General features: G+C 34.1%; 4 protein-coding genes, 1 long non-coding RNA gene and 2 other non-coding genes across 11 annotated transcripts in view; 5 read left to right on the forward strand and 2 right to left on the reverse strand.

Annotated features, from left to right (window-relative positions):
- The window catches only part of LOC100181047 (stabilin-2-like), a 16,991-nt gene extending 13,695 nt beyond the window's left edge, over window positions 1–3,296 (forward strand). The window contains exons 6-12 of one of the 2 annotated variants that reach the window (XM_018813952.2): window positions 84–206; window positions 428–553; window positions 951–1,088; window positions 1,447–1,584; window positions 2,209–2,346; window positions 2,525–2,650; window positions 2,865–3,296. In XM_018813952.2, coding sequence (XP_018669497.1) covers window positions 84–206; window positions 428–553; window positions 951–1,088; window positions 1,447–1,584; window positions 2,209–2,346; window positions 2,525–2,650; window positions 2,865–2,998 — 923 coding nt within the window. In that variant the 3' untranslated portion in view covers window positions 2,999–3,296. The remainder of the gene's footprint in view (window positions 1–83; window positions 207–427; window positions 554–950; window positions 1,089–1,446; window positions 1,585–2,208; window positions 2,347–2,524; window positions 2,651–2,864) is intronic. The other variant, XM_018813953.2, reaches the window with a different exon arrangement.
- On the forward strand, window positions 2,820–16,198 carry LOC100187052 (ras and Rab interactor 2-like). Of its 4 annotated transcripts, none has more exons than XM_026836707.1 (17): window positions 2,820–2,830; window positions 4,697–4,781; window positions 5,334–5,425; window positions 7,344–7,442; window positions 7,839–7,978; window positions 8,590–9,446; window positions 9,632–9,698; window positions 10,784–10,864; window positions 11,172–11,334; window positions 11,703–11,851; window positions 12,232–12,356; window positions 12,641–12,812; window positions 13,379–13,507; window positions 13,863–13,993; window positions 14,373–14,540; window positions 14,830–15,016; window positions 15,227–16,198. In XM_026836707.1, the coding sequence occupies exons 2-17, from the start codon at window positions 4,740–4,742 to the stop codon at window positions 15,889–15,891; spliced, it is 3,267 nt and encodes a 1,088-aa protein (XP_026692508.1). In that variant the 5' UTR covers window positions 2,820–2,830; window positions 4,697–4,739; the 3' UTR covers window positions 15,892–16,198. The 4 variants fall into 4 exon arrangements, with proteins under 4 accessions (XP_026692508.1, XP_018669483.1, XP_018669482.1 ...); XM_018813938.2 differs by lacking the exons at window positions 2,820–2,830; window positions 4,697–4,781 and adding exons at window positions 3,856–3,946; window positions 4,067–4,233 and having other exon boundaries at window positions 15,227–16,145; XM_018813937.2 differs by lacking the exon at window positions 2,820–2,830 and having other exon boundaries at window positions 4,292–4,781.
- On the reverse strand, window positions 5,334–6,679 carry LOC113474691. The gene is made up of 2 exons (XR_003396380.1): window positions 6,144–6,679; window positions 5,334–5,415 (listed from the first exon to the last, which is right to left on the reverse strand). It is a non-coding gene; the product is annotated as an uncharacterized LOC113474691 (long non-coding RNA).
- Window positions 16,199–16,231: 33 nt separating the features above from the next.
- Window positions 16,232–16,304, reverse strand: trnat-ugu. The gene has a single exon. It is a non-coding gene; the product is annotated as a tRNA-Thr (tRNA).
- A 310-nt stretch (window positions 16,305–16,614) lies between these two features.
- On the forward strand, window positions 16,615–16,685 carry trnat-ugu. The gene has a single exon. It is a non-coding gene; the product is annotated as a tRNA-Thr (tRNA).
- Window positions 16,686–16,878: 193 nt separating this feature from the next.
- LOC100184655 (40S ribosomal protein SA-like) lies at window positions 16,879–18,503 on the forward strand. Its single transcript, XM_002126320.4, has 2 exons — window positions 16,879–17,871; window positions 18,377–18,503. The coding sequence occupies exons 1-2, from the start codon at window positions 16,983–16,985 to the stop codon at window positions 18,382–18,384; spliced, it is 897 nt and encodes a 298-aa protein (XP_002126356.1). The 5' UTR covers window positions 16,879–16,982; the 3' UTR covers window positions 18,385–18,503.
- Window positions 18,504–19,040: 537 nt separating this feature from the next.
- Window positions 19,041–19,464, forward strand: part of LOC100176833 (BRISC and BRCA1-A complex member 1) — a 3,743-nt gene continuing 3,319 nt past the window's right edge. The window contains exon 1 of the mRNA XM_018813965.2: window positions 19,041–19,332. Coding sequence (XP_018669510.1) covers window positions 19,111–19,332 — 222 coding nt within the window. The 5' untranslated portion in view covers window positions 19,041–19,110. The remainder of the gene's footprint in view (window positions 19,333–19,464) is intronic.

The raw sequence follows: 19,464 nt of genomic DNA on the forward strand, positions 1-19,464 counted from the left end.
ATGTATAATTGGCTTTTTATGCAAAAAGACACATGTGTTTATTATAGAAAGATTTGTTTGAGTTATCTTAAATTTTTCTTCAGTTGAAACATGTAGCCCGAGGTGCCATCCAACATTAGCAAGATGCATTTTCAGCGATTCTGAACGTCGGTATAATTGTCGTTGCAATCGCGGTTACCGTGGCAATGGTATCAACTGCATATCAAGTAATATATTTTTAGGATCTTTACTTTTATACAACAAAGCTAGAATCGAAATTAATAATGCCAATTTAAACTTAAAGTTTATTACCATGCCATATAACTTATTAATATATATAAGACAAAGAAGAGTATTATTTGTTTGGCTTTTAATACACACACTGCAATATTTTTACCATACCTGCTGTACACTGTTGAATCAACAAACAAACCGCCTATTATTTCAGGGACATGCAGCCCAAGGTGCCATCCAATAAATGGAAGATGTGCCTATTCATCCGTTACAGGCCGATACGGTTGTTGGTGCAATCGTGGGTTTACGGGCGATGGAGTTACTTGTGTCATCAATCCAGGTTAGATTTTGAGAAAGAGAAACACTGTAGATATGACATGTAAATTTACATGTTTATGAAATTCGTTCAAAAATTATTACTCACAAGTTACATATGTGGTAACTTTTAAGCGGGCTCAAGGTGTATGAAAAAGAACACATGTTATAACAACTGTCGTTACCCTGCCATGTACGGTTAAAGCCAATACATTTATTCATCTAAGTACACTAAATATACAATGCTATTAAAGTTCAATCCCTTTACTGTACAATGCAGAAATATAATGATTGGAACTTAAAGTAAATCATGTGTTCTAATATTAAATCTTTAGTGGATTCCACACAAGTTGATAATGATAATGTTAATTGCAATCTATTGCTGTAAAAAGCTACAAACGAACGTAAGGTTTCTATTTCAGATGACCCAACATGTCAACAAAGATGTCACCGAACGTTGGCAACTTGTATGTACAACCCCTTTTATCGCCAACACAGATGTCAATGTGTTGGTGGGTATATTGGGAATGGTATTATTTGTAATCCAATAACCACTACAGGTAGATATTAAAAGTAAAACAAGTTTTATTCTTGAAAAGTTAATAAAATCATTGATAATACCCAGAGGGTACGAGTTCAAGGCTCCTCACTGCTATCATTGTGGGCATATGTGTCTCTGGGAAAGACACTTAACAATGTCTCTAACCCAGTGGTCTTTATTGTTGTCCAAATTGTCAGCAATACAATAAAAACATACAATCACACACAAAGTTACATACGTGGTAACTTGTAAGAGGGCACAAGTTGTATAAAACAGAACAGCAGTGTTATAACGACTATCGCCCCGCCCTCGGAGGATAAAGCAAGTTACATTTATTCATTCAATAAACATTGGAATAAACAAACTTTCTATTTCAGTTGCTCCAACATGTCAACAAAGATGTCACCCAACATTGGCAACTTGTATTTACAACCCCACAACCCGCCAATACAGATGTCAATGTATTGCTGGGTATATTGGAAATGGTGTTGTTTGTGTTCCATTAATTACTACAGGTAGGGATGCACATTACAGAATAATTAGGTATTCTAGGATATCCTAGAATACTTTATTTCGAATCTAGAATTCCGAATCTAGAATTTCGAATCTTTTTATATTTATAGGAAAAAATAATTTTACCCACATAAGTCAGTTTATTGACTCTTTCATACCCGCCTTGTTGGAACATGAGCTGTAAAATGATCAAAAATTGTACTATTGGGTAGTTTTTGCGTCATGAAACGTATAGCAGGTTATGAAAAGACGTTACGAAACGTTTAGTGTTGAAAGTCCCACAAACACAAAAATATTTTTTTTTAAAATTAATAAGTTTCAAAAATTGTTAATATAGTATATGAGATGACGTGTAATTACGTCATTAAACAGAATACCGAATCCCGTAATTAGATTCGAATACAAAAGGATTCGAATCTCACGGATTCGAAATTCTGTAATGTGCATCCCTAACTACAGGTAGACCAAGTTAAACAATATCCATATGTACTTAATAGTTTGAACTATGGATAATACACATTTAACCAGCTCATAAGACAAACCTTTGCAACTAAAAACCAAGCAATTATATTTGTGAAGATGCAACAAAACAATACCAAATAATAAAACATTACTTCTGATTTCAGTTGCTCCAACATGTCAACAAAGATGTCACCCAACGTTGGCAACTTGTATTTACAACCCCACAACCCGCCAATACAGATGTCAATGTATTGCTGGGTATACTGGGAATGGTGTCACTTGTAGTTTACCAACAAATGCTGGTAATTATGTTTAGTTGTATGGTGAACATTTGTCCTCACATAAACTTATCTTTGATTTTATTATTTATCAAATAATACGATTATCATTACCATATTCAAAGTGCTAAGTAAAAATAATGTAATATTTATTTTGTATCATTGTTAAATAATAAAGTAGAAATACTATCATTTATTCCAGCTCCAATAGTTGTTCCAAGATGTCGCAATGTTTGCCATCGAGATGCTGATTGCGTGCAAGTTAATGGACAGGGAGTGTGTAGATGCAAACAGAACTTCCGCGGTGATGGTGTCAGTTTATGCTCAAGTGAGTTGATGTCTCTTAAAGCAGTCGCTTCTCATTTCAATAAAAAAATTATGCATTTTGAAATATATGCCATTTAAAAAAAAAACATCAAAACAATTTAAAACAAATATATTTGTAAAAAAATAAAACTAGAAGTCCCGCGCCTGTGTTTAAGGCATTACTAGACTTCATTTGAAAAAGGTGAAAATTGAAATGTTATGTATTTATCTCACAGGAATCAACAACCAGTGTTTGAATTGCCATTCACATGCTACATGTAGACAGATACAAAGAGTATTCAGTTGTGTGTGTAATGAGAACTACATTGGTGATGGTGTCAATTATTGTACAGCAGTAATTGCAGGATAACTTTTGTACAACTGCAGTGTTTATCTAACATTTCATCATTGCTTGTAGTTCTACTAATCAACTAATACATACCAGAGTCCGTAAAAAAATTATCCTGTATAAACATGTATATAAACATGTTTAAGGTTTCTGGTAATATTAAAATATCAATTGTAATCCCTTTACATTATTAGAAGCCGCCCAAGCCGAGGGTAACTTATAAAATTTATTAAAACAAAATTTCAGTTTGCGTATATGGTAAATATTAACAATGCATTACTACATGAGGTGTCAATACAAAATATCAAGTAAAATGTCATTCTGTTTATTATGGATTAGTCAGATTTGAAGGTGTGTTTTAGATTTATTAAACCATGGGTATTCTAATGAGAGTATATTTTAATTCAACAACAATGCATACGTTCCAAATAAATTATTCGAACAATGCGTAACGTTCCAGATTTATGCATTGTTTACAAAACAAAGCAAGGGACTTTCCCTTGTATGGGAATTACACTGAAGCATGTCAACGCGTAGGATTCGCTACTGGACCAATGGGTAGGTTTTGCAGCAAATTCTTAACCAAGCAAGTTCTTCTTGGCGCAGGACAAGAGGATATTGATTCTGGTAAGTTAAAATACGGGTGCTAGTGAAGAATCTCCCCCACCTTATTTGCTAACCCCTAACGTTGATGGTTAGGGGGTTAGTGGTTATAGGGGTTAGTAGTTAGTGGTTATAGGGGTTAATGGTTAGTGGTTAGCAAATAAGGAGAAGGATATTCTTCACTAGCACCAAAATACGTTTCTGCTATTTGTTTTAGCGTCAAAACATACTAACACCAAACGCAAAGCGTGTATTCTTCTGTATTTTCGTGATAGATTCGAGAATCTTGTACGAAACCCATGTTATACATGGTGAATTATACAATCTCCGTATAAAGCATTTGGTGTAAGCAATATAGCATAAAAGGTAAGTTATATTATTTGTGGAATAAAATATTTGCAACATAAGATTATTATTTTTGTCTTTTATATAAGGTTTGTTAATCCAACATATGTTATACGCTCATTTTTCACTTTTCTTTTTTAGGTCAATATAGCAGGGTGTTTGTTCCTTAAAATGGCTCTCTGGCCACACCGACAAAAATGTGGCAGTAACTAATGGTATTGAGGCTCATGGTGGCTGAAAATGTTGTATGCAATTAAACAAGCAATTGCATTGACAATCATAAATAAAGTGATCACCTCTTTATGTAGGTATGGTTTTGTTAAGGCAATTTAAAATTTTTTTAACTTAATAAAAGGTACATACAAAAGGGGTTGAACCTTTTAATAGTTTAGTACAATAGCTCAAAGTTTTGTAATAAATAAAACATATTCTAATTGTTATAAAAGTTCACCATTTTGTAATAACAAATAAAACATTTATGAAATACACAAACAAATACATTATTATTTAAACCAGTTCTACTTTAATTCAATAGATGAGTATAAGATTCCTCAGTTTTGCTGGCTGGTAATAGGATGTTGTGTAAAAGGAACTCAATAGAGCGATTGTGTCAGCCCATGTTTCCTGTCTAAGCCTTCTTCCTATGCAGTTAGTTCTCTACTATTTGCTTTGATGTATTTAGTGCAGCGTGCTGTTAGCCAGCTTTGTTTTGCTCTTTCTGTTTGTTGATATTTGGCATGATAGGCTTCAATTTTGAGATTATGGTTTTAGATTACACTTGGGTTTAAGATGATAGTTGATATTTGCAAATAATATGGATAATACAAAACAAAAAAGACAATCTGGATATGAATCTGTAAGTTTGGTTCTGTTAGTACTGTATGATAGAAAGTAATTTACAATACATTGAAAGTTATAGGCATATAAAATACAATTGTAGAACAATTGTTGTTGTACGAGAATTTGTTATAACTTAATTCGTTGTTCTGGCACACAAAGTTACACATTCTATGATGATTAATATTTTGTAAAATAAAGAAAAAGCAGACAGAAATTAATAAATTAAATCTTACTTATTAGTTATTACTCTTTGGTGTAATATAAGAACATGAAAGTTTGCATGGTTTTAAATTTACCTATTGTAATTTATCCTTGCATGGTAAGACAATGAAAATCGTTATCACATTACTTTCACTATTCCATACAACATGTAATAATTACGAGTTACCACTTAGGTCACTTGGTGAATGAAACTTTTGTTGGTGAAATTTTTTAGGCATTAACAATCGTTATAACACAAGTCTACACCATGTGATTATGAGTTACCATTCATATAACTTGATGGGTGATTGTTTTTGTTTACTTTGTTCTAAGCTTCTCTTTATATTGCTGTTTCTATTCTCCCAAGGTTCTTGATGGCTTTGCGAGTGAGCTCGGTTCTACTCTCGATGATTTGGACTTTGACTGGGATTCTCCATCTGCTGCTGGTGCTAATGGAAGGTGACAAGATTTACTTAGTTGTATTATATTCAATATATTCTTGGTTGATTAATGTATAAAATTTACTTAGCTGTTCTATATATTTGTTAGTTGGCTCTTTTATACACCATGCAAAACTGCTGCTATTGATGCCAGATGTCAAAGTCAATCTATATTTTTTTAAATGTTTAAATAATTATGGAAATTAATTTTGTGATTGTTAATTTTTTATTAAGACGATCAGTTCTTTATATCTATACAATACACATGTAGTTGTGGGTAAATCTGGCCGTGATTGTTTAAGGATTGGCACATAAAAGTAAAACAGGGGCGTTTACAAATCTCTACACAGTTTAAGTCACATTTAGGCGTGATAGTTATTGTCCATTAAAAGTATTCCCAGGTTTAGGTCAATCCAGATTTAAAATGACGCATGAAAAGGCAGATATTCATTTCAAAAAGAAGATTTTGAGAAAAAAATATGCCATGAATGAAGCTCAGTTTAATAAATAGTAGTGATAAGTACATAAGTCGCTATGATTTTTTAACACATAAGCATTCAGTCATTTGTACAGTACTCAAGCCACCATGCTCGTAGATTAATTATGTAATCCATCATATTGCTTCTGAAGTAGCCATTAAGAAAGAGTGATGTTAGAAAAAAAATGGGCAGAAAAATACTTATTTCATTATAATTTGTCATATATTTCAGTACAGAAGTTGTATTAGGTAGTAATACCTTGTATAGATAGGAAATGGTGCAGTTTCGTTTCATTTAAGTTGTTGAAACATTACATTTCCTGTTTGCAAGCAAGCGCAGACTGACAACTTGGCGCACACCATAACTGCCAGTAGACGTAATGTTTCATATGCTGTCTTGTGCCTTCTGTTCATTGACATCATAAAGAACACGTAACAGCATGTGGTTTTGTATTGAAATCACTTTGATTAAATTTCTCTTTGCAATTATATTCCCATTAAGCACATTCTACTCAGATAATTACTATGTGTGTTGTTTAAAAAAAATACTGAAACAACATTACAAAAAATACATTTCAAAAAACAATTAACATTTGTGACAACAACATAAAATTATCCAGATTAACAAAACAAATACACTACTTTTTGCCTGTTTGACAACCTATATATATACACCGTCATTGACTCATTGCACTAACTCATTATTATCTGCAATTTTTAACAATCTTAAAAAAAAATTAACAAAACCAAACACACCACCAATAACATGAACTAAAATACTACCAACAGCCACCACTACTTACTTCACATGCTTTGAAGTGTTGTTTATCTTTTCTCCAAGATGTGTGAGTTAAAATAACAGAGTGACCTGTGCCAGTTGGTTATGAATCATTAGAAATAGTTTCTGAGCAAACCCTGTAGGTGGCAACTGCATACAAGGAAGAGGAAAGAGTCTGAATCATTTGTGTTATGTTCTACTTGCTGTTAACACTGTTCAGTATGGCTGCTACAGAACAAATGCTTTAGTTCTATAGAATTCTATTCTATGTGGGTGGCGGGACCATGGGACTTAGTATTTATGCCAGGATTAAGCCCAATACCTCTGGTCATATAGAAAGTCATATTAGGTTATTTTAGCAGTGGTAAAACACAATGAGAATAAGAAGAAATGTGTAGAGAATACAGAGTATCTAATTATCACTGTTAAGTGCATAGATTCTGTGAAGGTTTTAGTTACAAATTAATTAAACAAACAGAGATAAAAAAAGAAAAAAAGTTTAGCAACTTTATTTTTAAGAAAGTACTAAGCTAATTTTCTAGCTGCTTAAAAACTTTAATAATAAATATACAATTTCCCATCAACAAATCATTTTTCCATCATCAAACAAACGCTGTTTATTTCTTTGTATCATAATTTAATATGTTGGATCAATAGTTAATATCAATTTATAAAATAAAGAATGGCAAATGAAGTGGATGACTTCAGCAAGGCGCAAAACCACTGTATTTCTACAACCCAGTATATTCTTTGGGGAACAGAGAAACCGCGCAGCAAGAGGTGATTAGAAATGCTATGGTTTATTTCATTATTAGCCCCTACATTGTATATGCCAGGTATTTTAAACATTTTTGTGGTAGGCTAAGCGTTAATATTTATGAAAAATATAGACACAAGACACATATGAATAGTTTGGTGCATTATATTATTTAAAGATAATAGATTGGTTGAAATATTCTAAAGGTTGTTGCTTTTTAATTTCTTTAAAATAATTCAAGCAGCTTGTACTCTTTTTTTCTTGGGTATAAACATCACTAGATCTTGTTTATTTTAGTACTGTATTTATGATAAAAAAGGTTTTAGTTTATATAAAATAAAAATTTATAAATGTATTTATCTGGCGTACGAAAAGTTTTTAGATGTTTTCTATTTTAAGCTTGTCACCTTGTATTTGAGGCAGGTAAAACATCCGAACTTGATTCCACTTTCACAATACAAAACTAATAAAGAGACAGCACAAGAAGAAGGCAGAAAATATAGGAGAGGAAGCAAATCTAAGAAGAAACACGGCGGCGGAATATTTAATAAAATTGCATGTAAGTTGATGCAAAACTTAAACAACTTAAAACTACTTCCAGCTTTTTTAATAAAACTATACGTTCATATGCCGTTACTGCTGCACATTTTTTCATAAAAGATATAATTCCTTTTTTGGTATACTTTAGCTCTTATACAGATACAATCAAACAACAATAAAAGTTATAAGAAAGATCTAATATTGGTATGTAAGTGTTGCTTGGATTAAAGTTTGTACATTAAAAAAGTAATGTTTTATAAAAACATTATAATAAGATTTTAAATTCTCAACTTTGTTGAATGAAAGAGAAACAACTATCCTTGTTATTTTATCCTGAATACACCTCTTTAGCATAAGCTTCAACATTTCCTTTGTTTGACCTATGTTACATAAATAGGATGAAATGCACAAGTGACCTCATTGCTACCATTGATCAATAGAGTTTGGTTTATTATTTTGAAATCCTGTAAAGAGTACTGGTTTAAAATTTGTTAAAAAAATATATATATATATATTTAAATTTGAAAAAAAAACTTTAAAAATAAAACAATTAGTATATTAACTTGTGTAAAACCTTTTTTTACCATAAGAGTGTAGTATAGTTTATTCATAGAAAATATATTTCTCTAGCTGGACTTACACGCAAGCCAACTCGTAAATTGCTCGTTGATAACAAAGAACTTGAAGTGTCAAGTCCGATCACTAAAAGTGGATCAATACATAGCGATGATTCAAGTGAAAGTGACTTGTCCGTGTCACAATGCGACAGTGAAAGTGTGGATAGCATTGAAGTACAAACACAGACAACATCAAGTTCGCAGCTTGAAAGTATCCCAGAAGTAGAAGGGGGAAGTGATAACCCTCCCAGACCCACTCCTGCCCCTAGAAGAGGAACCCCATCACCTAACCCTGGTTCAAGGCCAGACTCCCCTGATTTCAAACCTTCTCCTGCTAGAATTCCTGAAATAAGCGCAACTGCTCCGCCGGAAAACGAAAAACAAGAAACTTCTGCAAAACCTTTAGTTATTAGTGGGGAAACACCCAATATAAGCACAATAGTAACTTCTAGCGACGAAAAACAAGAAATTCCAGCAATACTTTCACCCAATGTTGAAAACTTGGATCCAGGATCCGTTAAATCTTTAGATCATCTTGGACTCCCTGAATTAAAGTCCTCTGATAGAACATCAAGCCATGAATCGGTCGGATCAGCAAGCTCCACTGGATCAGTTCATTCAGAGGAGCACGGAGAGACAGCTGATGTCACAATGGTAGAAGTGATGTCAGAAGTAGCACACACTAACCCTACCTACCCAGTCATCGAGGAAGTCATTGAACCACCCCCTCTGGAGCCAAGTTTGTTGAAACGAAACAAAACTTTGAAATGGTCGGGAACAAGAAAAGCTCCAGCTCTTATTAGGGAGTTTACTCGTAGACAGAAAAGAAAACAAAAACAATCTGAATCTTCTCCAACCAAGAGTGCTGAGGTATGCAATATTTGATTTACAGCAAAAATGAGTAGGACTATCTTATTTTTACTTGTAAAACTATTAAGAGAAATTATGTTATTTTTTATTTGTAGCTCAATCAAGTATCTTATCTTATACTTGTAGTGGAATTAGATATGTTAAATTTTATATATATTAAAATCAAAAGTGTTATCTCGTTTCAGAGCCAAAAAGCTCCAAAACCAAGTCCAAGAAAGAAAAAGATTGAGTCTCAATCAAGTGAATCAAATGGTGATATTTATATTTTATATTGTGTTTGATTAGAACTGTACCAACGATTTTGGTCCTAAATTTCACTCCAGTGTCTTTTTAGCTATCAGTTTACTTATTGCGTCTTTTAGTGTAACTGTTTTTGGCTTTAGTCAGTCTGCATTTGATATTTTAATATAACGCCGTTTTCTAAACTAGCGCCTGTGTTTTTAATTCTTGTTCCTCTGTCCTCTTATGGATTAACATGTCCTATCATATATTTCATAGTTTTACTACGAACATGTTGATTTACAATTGGTTTGTATATAAACATAACATCCCATACACACATGACACAATGGTCTTCATTTTTAAACATTTTAGTTCAAAAACTAGCACTGTCTTCAGTGATGTTGGAATTTAAACATCAATGAGTTTGTTATCCCATATTTTACAATAGATTTTGAATTAGATTATTGTAAGTTACCACTGGGTTGAACAATGTTACGTATAGGGATTCTAGACTATTTTAAACAAGTTGCGTTAATTATAATCTGGTGGATATGATGCAGTTCTGTTGCGTCACGACTCATGGGTATGACTAACGTGGCCATAAATACTAAAGTATTGCACAACTGTAGATGCCCGTATACTTTGACTAAACCACTAAGTTTTAATGTAACTTCTTATAATAATTTTATAAAAACTTTTTAAAAGTTCTAGTAGATATTTTATAAATGTTTTAATATATCTAATTTTGATATTTTTTTATTCTCTTTAATATAACTTTTTTGATAGTATTTATGAAGTAATTTTGCCCCATTGAGCATAAATTTGTTGTCTTAAAATAAAACATACCATGAATTTGAATAAAAGTAGGTATAAGCTTGGCACTGTTAGCTTATAAAAGTGAATATAAGCTTGACACTCACACACACCAATGTTAGCTTATTTTTTCTGTTTTATCCAAAAGCGTGTTTTAACAATTGTTGTTTTACCATTAATTCCTGTATTTGCTTTTCTAAACTTTCCCCTCTTCGTTATCAAGACCGAAAAGACAAAATAAATTTTATTTGTTCATTTTATACACTTTAAATCCTTTTACTTTACTAGCATTATTGTTTCAGACCTAGGCATGCATTCAGATGACAGCTTTTCAGACATTACAGCTCTGGATATCCAACCGATTGAACAAAAGTCCGAAAAAAGTAAGACCACAAATATATATGTGATGTAGGCAATTTATTTTAGTAATTTTAAATAAAGAAAATATTTTATAGTTTACAATATTCTTTTTTTTGTCACCATATTTATAACTCAATATTAAAATATGCTATTCTCCTGTGGCTAATATCTCTTCAAAGTTACCTCTTTTGTAAGTGACTTTTAAAGGCTTGTTATACTAAAAGCTTGTTTTCATCTCACTTTATGCTGTCAACTCACTTTTAAAAAGCTTGTTTTTAACTTTTCCAGATCTGTTTTCACTTTTAAAAAGCTTGTTTTTAACTTTTCCAGATAAGCGCGACAGTGCGTTCATCGTATTATCATCTTTGTTGCCTCCTGCTCCAAAGTTAAGAAGAACTTACAGTTCTAAGGTGCGGGCTTACCTGCAAAAGATGGGAACTAATGTTAATAATGCTCTTGGGTTTGCAGTCACTCAGTTTGTGGAGCAAAGCTTGTAAGTTGGGTTTTTATGCTTTCTAAAAACACACCATTTATCTTCTGGCAGAAGTTTTTGTAAGTTTAGTTTTATTGCTGTGTAAAAACTTTGTGCAGAGTTTGTTTTGTGTATTGTTTCTTGTTGTAAAGCCCACAGTTTTGTGTACTAGCGTTTGTTTTTAACATTCATAAACTTTTAAAACCGCTGTGATCTAGATTAAAATGTTTAGGCAAATCCCAATGTATGGCTTTTTCGATCCCAGTGTATGACTATTATGCTATTCTATATAGCTATAGGTGAGGTAGATCTAGGATTAGTTCAGATTTGACCCATTACCTTAACACCCAAAAGCTAATATAATTTTTAAGAGGTTCTGTTTTCTACAGGAAAAACAAGGAGCAGCGTCCACTTGTACTTTTGCACGATGTTCGGAGTTTTTTGACAGACATCAAGCGGTATTTGATATCCAACCCTCACCTGGGGTTGGTGAAGAAAATACAGAAGATCGTCAACTATAGTTCTACTGTGGATGTGGGTGGGTGGGCTTGTATTTAATTAAAAATAAAACTTAAAATTAAAAAAAAACAGAAAAATAAAACTTTTATAATTAAAAGTTAGAATCAGTAAAATTGTGTAGGTTTTTTTCCAAAAAGTTACATGGCATAATATAAACATATCATCATTAATTATTTTTCTCTTTAAATTAAAGATCATTTTATTGAATTTAAAAATACAAAGAAAAGAAAATTAGCAACAAACGACAGTCATTAAACCGAACTATTTATCCTTAAACAATGAGATTATTCATAGTTTAAAGTATTTAATAAGATCATATAATTTAAAACCGAAGAAAATTGAATCGGCCACAAAACTTTCAACAACAAGTTTTGCTAAATTGTTTTTCTTGTTCCTCAGAAGGGGCAGTTGACGACGCTTTGGATAAATTGGTTTTGTATCCTTTGCATAGCTTGATTTATAAATGTCTTGTTATCGATTACACGAGATCAGGACAGCTTAAAGACCTGGAAGAAGCGATTGCTGTAAGTTTGGTTTAAACTCAAGCTGATTATGTTCGTTTTTCCCAAAATGATGTAACAAATTTTTTGCCTGTAGTTTTGTATACAGTTTAATGTAGCTGTTTAATATGCTATGTCCAGGGTGCCATGTACAGGGTTGGTAGTACAAAATAAAGTAGTTATATGCTACTACATACTAATACATATATATAAATAACTAATAAGTAATTTTCCAAAAAAATGAAACTCAAAATCTATCTAGCCATATGTATTAAATGCAAATATAGTTAATACCAAAAATTACACAGCTGGCAAAGACCAAGACAAACCAGGAGCTTGGGATCAGGGATACCGTTGTTCCTCCTGATGCGGAAAGTTTGTCACTTATTAAAGGACACTTTGCACAATTGCAACGAACGTATTCCCCTTATTTTAAACTGAAGGAACTCCTGGCAGCAGTGACCAAAATCTATCAAAGCAGTAAGTTGACTACATGGAAATGTGTTTGTTACATTTTTCTAGGAAATGATTTTGTTTTGTTGTGATTGTTACTAGGCTATTATTGCCTAAGAGCCAGAGATGTAGATGTTTAGGCAGGTAGTATCCTATAGAGCCAATACAGTATAGAGCCTAAAGTATAAAATGTTTGAGTGTGAAAATAAACATTAAACTGTTTATCTGAACCTTTTTAATCACAATGGCTGCTTGTAAAAACCTTTTAAAGATTTTGGGATAGGCCAACTTAGGCCTAAGTCTCAAATCTTCTGGTATGTAGGACTATTGCAACTTTATAACATATGTCACATTTTATTACATCACATTTGATTGGCGCAGTGACATAGTTGATTATCGCGCATACTTCTAGCTCAGAGGTAATGGGTTCAAAGCTCGACGCTGCTACCATTTTGTGCGTATATGTGTTTGGGCAAAACAATTAATGGCAATTGCTCGGACCCAATGTCACCAACCGGTTGTCTAAATTATCAGCCACGCTTTTACAATAAACCTGCACACCTGTATGTAACTTATTCTGACTTATCCCACAGCCAAAGATCTTAGAGTAGACGATGGGAGCTCGAAAGCAATCGGGGCCGATGATTTTCTTCCCCTTCTTGTTTATTCGATCGTTCATTGCGATTTTGTTGCAGCAGATATTGAAGCTCAGTATATTGATGGTAAGAACACATTATTTATAGTTATGTGCGTAGTGTACCCTTGATGGTAAGATTACAATACGTTCGAAAGTAATATCTCAGTAATGATAATGAAATGAATGAATGAATGTAACTTGCTTTATATTAAACTCTAGTGTTCAAAAAACGACAGGCGTTATAACATAGATTTTTGTTTCATACACCTCTTGCCTGCTTACGAGTTACCACATATGTAACTAGCAGTGAAGAGTTTAAACCCATTACCTTTAAGATAGAGACAGGTGCACTAACCATATTGTACTTAATCTTTCAGCGGATGATCCGGCATAAAAAAGCATAGTCTATTGCCGGTTTGTTTTATCCTATGTATTTCCAGGTTTATTGGATCCTGCCTTGTTAGTTGGGGAGGGTGGGTATTACCTAACCACCTTAATCAGTGCAGTGCAAGTTGTTTTCAGTATGAAGAGGAAAGAGACCTCACTACCAAGCATTAGTGACCTGCAGGTAGTTGTAAATAACTGGTTATGTATTTCTGCTTATCAACAGTAGGTCTCTTTGTATACTTAGCTATGTATTTCTGCTTACATGTATGACACTTTTAGGACAAATGCTACATTTTTATATAGCATTTGATGGTGGGGATAAATGCTACATTTTTAGGGTAAATGGTATATACAATGTTATATTTTTATAACAAATGCTATGGATAAATGCTACATTTTTAATGCTAACACTACATGGGTTATTTATAGCCGTTTACTTACAGCTGGTTCACATTAATAGCACCAGAAGGCAAGGTGAAAATAAAACTATATTTGTGCTAATAAGGATGTTTCTCTACAAGAGCTTGCCATGTAAAGGTGTTTTAATTGTTTTGTCCAAACAGGGTTTCCTGAAAGTTGGTATTTCTCCCATAAATGAAGATTCAAACAAGCGCCTGAAGAAACCAGATGATGATGTTGTTTTGCATAAAACACTTCATGTTCCTCCAGCAATGACTGCACGAAACCTATGCCATATGATCACAAGGAAGTTTAACATTGAAGCTCCTGATGTAAGTTAACCATATATAGTTGGATGGAAAAAGATGGGACACCTTTTTAATTTATTTTTTTATCCCATTTGGCTGTAAACAAAGAAAATTTAAAGAATTATAAAACCGTATCCATATGACTGCCATAGACTGTTGTTATTAATTGTTTAAAACCTGATCAGAATGTTTCTATAATATGTGCTAAAAAAGTGTCTCATCTCCCTCTACCCTACTGTTTTATTATCGAAGCCCTTACTAGGCTCTGCACCTCGAATAAATTATGTGGTACATCTAATATTTTTTCCACCAGGATTACTGCTTGCATGTTGTCGCAAATGGCATAGCTCACCCACTTGAACCAAACGAATGCCCACAACTAGTAAAGATGGATCTTTTAACACAATTCTCTGCAACTGCATTCTACTTTTCCTATCAACGTAAGAATCCAAAACAAGACCAACCCGCACAGGAGAATAATAACACCTTTGAAGAATTAGGTAAATAAATTAAGTTCCCGGGTGCTCACATTAGTGGCGGTAGGTTATTTATAGGTTTAATCTACAATTTATTTTAGACATGTTTACTAAAATTTATTTAATATATTTTTAGTATAATTTATTTTATATCTGTTAACTACAATTTATTTAATATCTGTTTACTATCCTTTTATATACTTGTTTAGAATGATTTATATTTTATAAATCAAGGTGATATACCAGAGGATCAAAGCAAGCTTGTCTCAAACGATCCTGTTCCTACCTTGTCATCTCCTAAGGATCAGTTGTCTCTTGTAAATGAGGATAGTGTTCCCTCCCCCAAAAATGAGGAACATGTTTCCTCCCCCAAAAAAGAAGAAAGTTTTTCCTCCCCCAAAAAAGAGGAAAATTTTTCCTCCTCCCAAAAAGAGGATAATGTTTCCTCCCAAACTGGGGAAAATATTTTGCCAGAAGTCTCGGTGGTAGACATGTTAGAGGGAAAAGAAGATGTTCCTGAAGAAGGTCTTTCGCAAGAAGACGGAGAAAAGGATGAAGAAGACAATAATCCATCCTTCTCTCAAGAAGATGAATCACAACATCTTTTAATTACTCAGGATCATGCTTATTCGTTAAGTGAAGAACATCTTCCTTCTATAGCTACTGATAAAAACATTGTAAAGATAAAATCCCTCACTCCTAGTCACTCTTCAAGGCAAAGCAATCAACCTAATACATCATTTGCATACGACCTACAGCGTATTCGTTCTTGCAGCAGCATTGAGGATGTTTTTACTCCTGTTACCCAAGGCATGTCTCATGCAAACTCACAAATTTCTGTAGCGAGCTTAACAGAGTTCTTTGAGCATAAAGCCACTACACCCTCATTGCCCAACTAACTTAAAACACCATAATTTTAAAAACAGTACATCACTGTAAAACTGGAAATGTGTTGCTGCATTTGTGATTGTTAAAGGGTTTAATGTCTTACAATTTCTGAAGTAACTTACCGGAAGAGCACTGCCCACAAAAGTGTTTATACTTGGATTTTCAACCAGTGTCACCTTTCCCTTACCTTGGTTGTCTTTATTAAAAAAAAAGAAAAAAGTAATACATTCTGTTTGCTTCAATTAAGTAAGAATTACGTTTGAAATGTTAATGTTACCGCTATGACTGCCGCGTCCAGTACAATAAACGCACGTTGCATAAATCGATGCGTGTGTTTGGTCTGGAAAAAGAAGCCTCCAGTGAGATTTGAACTCACGACCCCTGGTTTACAAGACCAGTGCTCTAACCACTGAGCTATAGAGGCGGTTGTTGCAAATGCTTGTTACTTTATTACACCTTTGTGCTTCTGTCGTATCCGCCAAATAATATCCGGTTTTAATAGCATCTGTATTGACGCACTAAACGTCGACGCGAATTATAAGACTTCGTTTCTAGGTCATTGGGTATTTACGTTTTCTACAAAAAAAACATGTATAATGTAAGTTAAATGTTATATGGCTACCTTCGTATGTCTAACAGTACAACGGTATACGTTTTTGGTATCAGCCTCTATAGCTCAGGGCAGAGTCGTATAAACACCGTATGTATTTCTATGGCACCGTATGTATTTCTATGGCTCTGGCTCAGGGGTTAGAGCACTGGTCTTGTAAACCAGGGGTCGTGAGTTCAAATCTCACTGGAGGCTTATATTTGTACATACAAGCAAAAATTCTTTTGTACATTTTGTAAATCAAAAGTTACGCAGCTTAAATAAAATGAAATTGGCAATCACATCCAAATATTTTTAACTTTTTCTTAACAAAATGAATATACATTTTGTATATAATAGAAATCATATACTTTTTTTTCACGTGGTGTCGCATTTTTGCGCACTTTTAGCGTAAGATTTCTATAAATTTCTTTTCCCAGCTAACAGCAATCAAGGTTGCACGTGTCGGTTTTCTCCAGTCGTAACTGATAAATTTGGAACGAATCCGTCAATATGTCTGGGGGCATTGAGGCTTTACAACTAAAAGAAGATGACGTAACGAAAATGCTTTCGGCCACCACGCATATTGGTGCGCCGAACTGCGATTTTCAAATGGAGCAGTATGTTTACAAGCAGCGTCAGGACGGTGTCTTTATTATTAACTTGAAAAAGACATGGGAGAAGATCATGCTTGCAGCTCGTGCTATTGTAGCCATTGAAAACCCAGCTGATATCTGTGTTATATCATCCAGGCAGTATGGTCAGAGAGCTATCTTGAAATTCGCTAGCGCAACAGGCGCTACCCCGTTTGCTGGAAGATTCACTCCAGGAGCGTTCACTAACCAGATCCAAGCTGCTTTCCGTGAGCCACGTCTTTTGATCGTCACTGATCCCCGTGCTGATCATCAGCCAATCACTGAATCATCCTACGTGAACATCCCGTTGATCGCTTTGTGCAACACCGATTCTCCGATCCGATATGTCGACATCTGCATCCCATGCAACAACAAGTCCAAGCACTCTGTCGGCCTCATGTGGTGGCTTCTTGCACGAGAAGTCCTCCGTTTGAGAGGAACCATCCCAAGATCCCAACCCTGGGACGTGATGTGCGATCTTTACTTCTACAGAGATGCAGAAGAGATTGAAAAGGATGAACAAGTGGCAGCAGAGAAGGAACACCAGAAGGAATTGGAGGTTGAAACTACCCAACCAGAATGGGGAACCGAGCAAGTTCAGCAAGATTGGGCCGAGTCTTCCATCCAACCAATCCCAGGAGCAGACATCACCGCTCCTCAACCAGCCGGCCACATTCCTGCTGTTGATGATTGGGCATCTGCTCCGCCTCCAATGAAAACTGATGGCACCGGAGATTGGAAGACAACCGGGAATGAGGAGTGGGGAGGTAAATATTTGTGCATCAAAACTTGCAGTGTCGGAGTGAAAAATTAAGGGGTTTGGGCTCAATATAAAAATAAACAAGTAAAGGGGGCAGCGTGGTACACCTTGCAACCCGTCTGGCTACCCCACTGAATATAAATGTTAACTTGTGGTATGGCCATGGGAACTACATTGAAAGAGCTTCTCGTATTATGGGTTTCCTAAAATTGATTCAATTTTGACGATTTTACTATTAATGCTCAAGCCACTGGTAATCAGTGTTGCCATATTGAGGTTGAATAATTGGTTCAAATTCTCACAAATAACTGTTTTTTTACACAAATCTAAACAAGATCTGGTTGGAGACCTGACCGGAAACCCCCAATTAGGAATTTATTTTCAGTTCATTGTTTTCCATCTCATGAAATCCTATTGTTTATAGAAAGTGCTTTTAATAATATTGCGAGTATCTAAGTGTATCTAGATTCAGTTATTCATTGTCAACATCATAATATATTTACATCATGCAGGTTTCTAATCTTCTGACGACAGCTTCATAACAGCCATCTTTAAGTTGGAGCTCATTTTCAATGCGGCAAAGTTTCGTACTTGGAAACAATATATAAAAAACTCAATAAAAATCCTCCAACATTGAAAGCTGTGTTGTCATATTTTAGTTACAGCCATTAAGAGGTGTAGTGTTTTTGTTTTCATGAGTTGGTATGAAAAGTTACTTGGTGTGATTTCGACTGTATAGAACTAGATTTTGAGGTTAGAGTTGAACAAGGCTTTTTGAACGTATGTAGTGAGGCAGTCGAAGTTTGGTGTAGTGTTCATTAATCTTTCGAGCCATTAATAGTTACCAGGGATGTACCATTAAGTTTGTTTTGCTGGTATGCTTTTTTTCAGTATTACTCACAATATGGTTAATCCATTTATGAATGAATGTAACTTGCTAACATATCCTTTTAGTCACCCCACTATCACAAATGTATGGACCAAACTTCGTTTCATTAGATATTTTTGTTTGTATATATCAGACTTCGCATATACATATACTGGTGTGTTTGTGATATACGTAGTTTAATGGAATCCAAAAAGTTGTCAAAGTAAAAGAGTCCCTTAATTAAAAAATCATTGACGCCACCATACGGTGGATAATAGAAACTGGGGAACTCCCGGCTATTTTCCTGAATTTTTGGAAATCAAACGTTTATGAAGTTTAAACTTTAAACAGACAGGCTTTTTAGGGTAAGGTGTTATAATGAATGAGAAACCCGTCGAAACTGATAAAACGCAGCTACAAGAAACAACAAACCCCAGGCGACCCGTAGAACATTCAACAAATGAAAATGAACAAACTGTTAAACCTGTTGAAATTCCAAATGAGACAGAAACCAAACCAATTGTTAAACAGAAACTTTATCGTAAACCTTCAGTAAAGAGGAAATGTGTAACACCAAAAGTGAACTGCCCAGAAAAAATAGTGAGTTTATTTATTTTGAATCTAGGGTTAACTGTGATGTGATAATTGGTGGGAGAAGACTTTTAAAACATAGTATCTAAATATTCTGATCGTGTTTTAAGCGGTTAACAATAGTCTATGAGAGTTGTAATG

The sequence above is a fragment of the Ciona intestinalis genome, chromosome 11, assembly GCF_000224145.3.
Source record: "Ciona intestinalis chromosome 11, KH, whole genome shotgun sequence".
Lineage (NCBI taxonomy): Eukaryota > Metazoa > Chordata > Ascidiacea > Phlebobranchia > Cionidae > Ciona > Ciona intestinalis.

Excerpts from the sequence above, each read along its gene's own strand:
- LOC100184655 (XM_002126320.4), top strand. The coding sequence starts at position 16,983 with ATGTCTGGGGGCATTGAGGCTTTACAACTAAAAGAAGATGACGTAACG.
- LOC100187052 (XM_026836707.1), top strand. The coding sequence starts at position 4,740 with ATGGATAATACAAAACAAAAAAGACAATCTGGATATGAATCT. Across the intron at positions 12,813-13,378 it reads GACCAAAATCTATCAAAGCA|CCAAAGATCTTAGAGTAGAC; the intron begins GTAAGTTGACTA and ends CTTATCCCACAG. Across the intron at positions 13,994-14,372 it reads GCATTAGTGACCTGCAGGTA|GGTTTCCTGAAAGTTGGTAT; the intron begins GTTGTAAATAAC and ends TTGTCCAAACAG.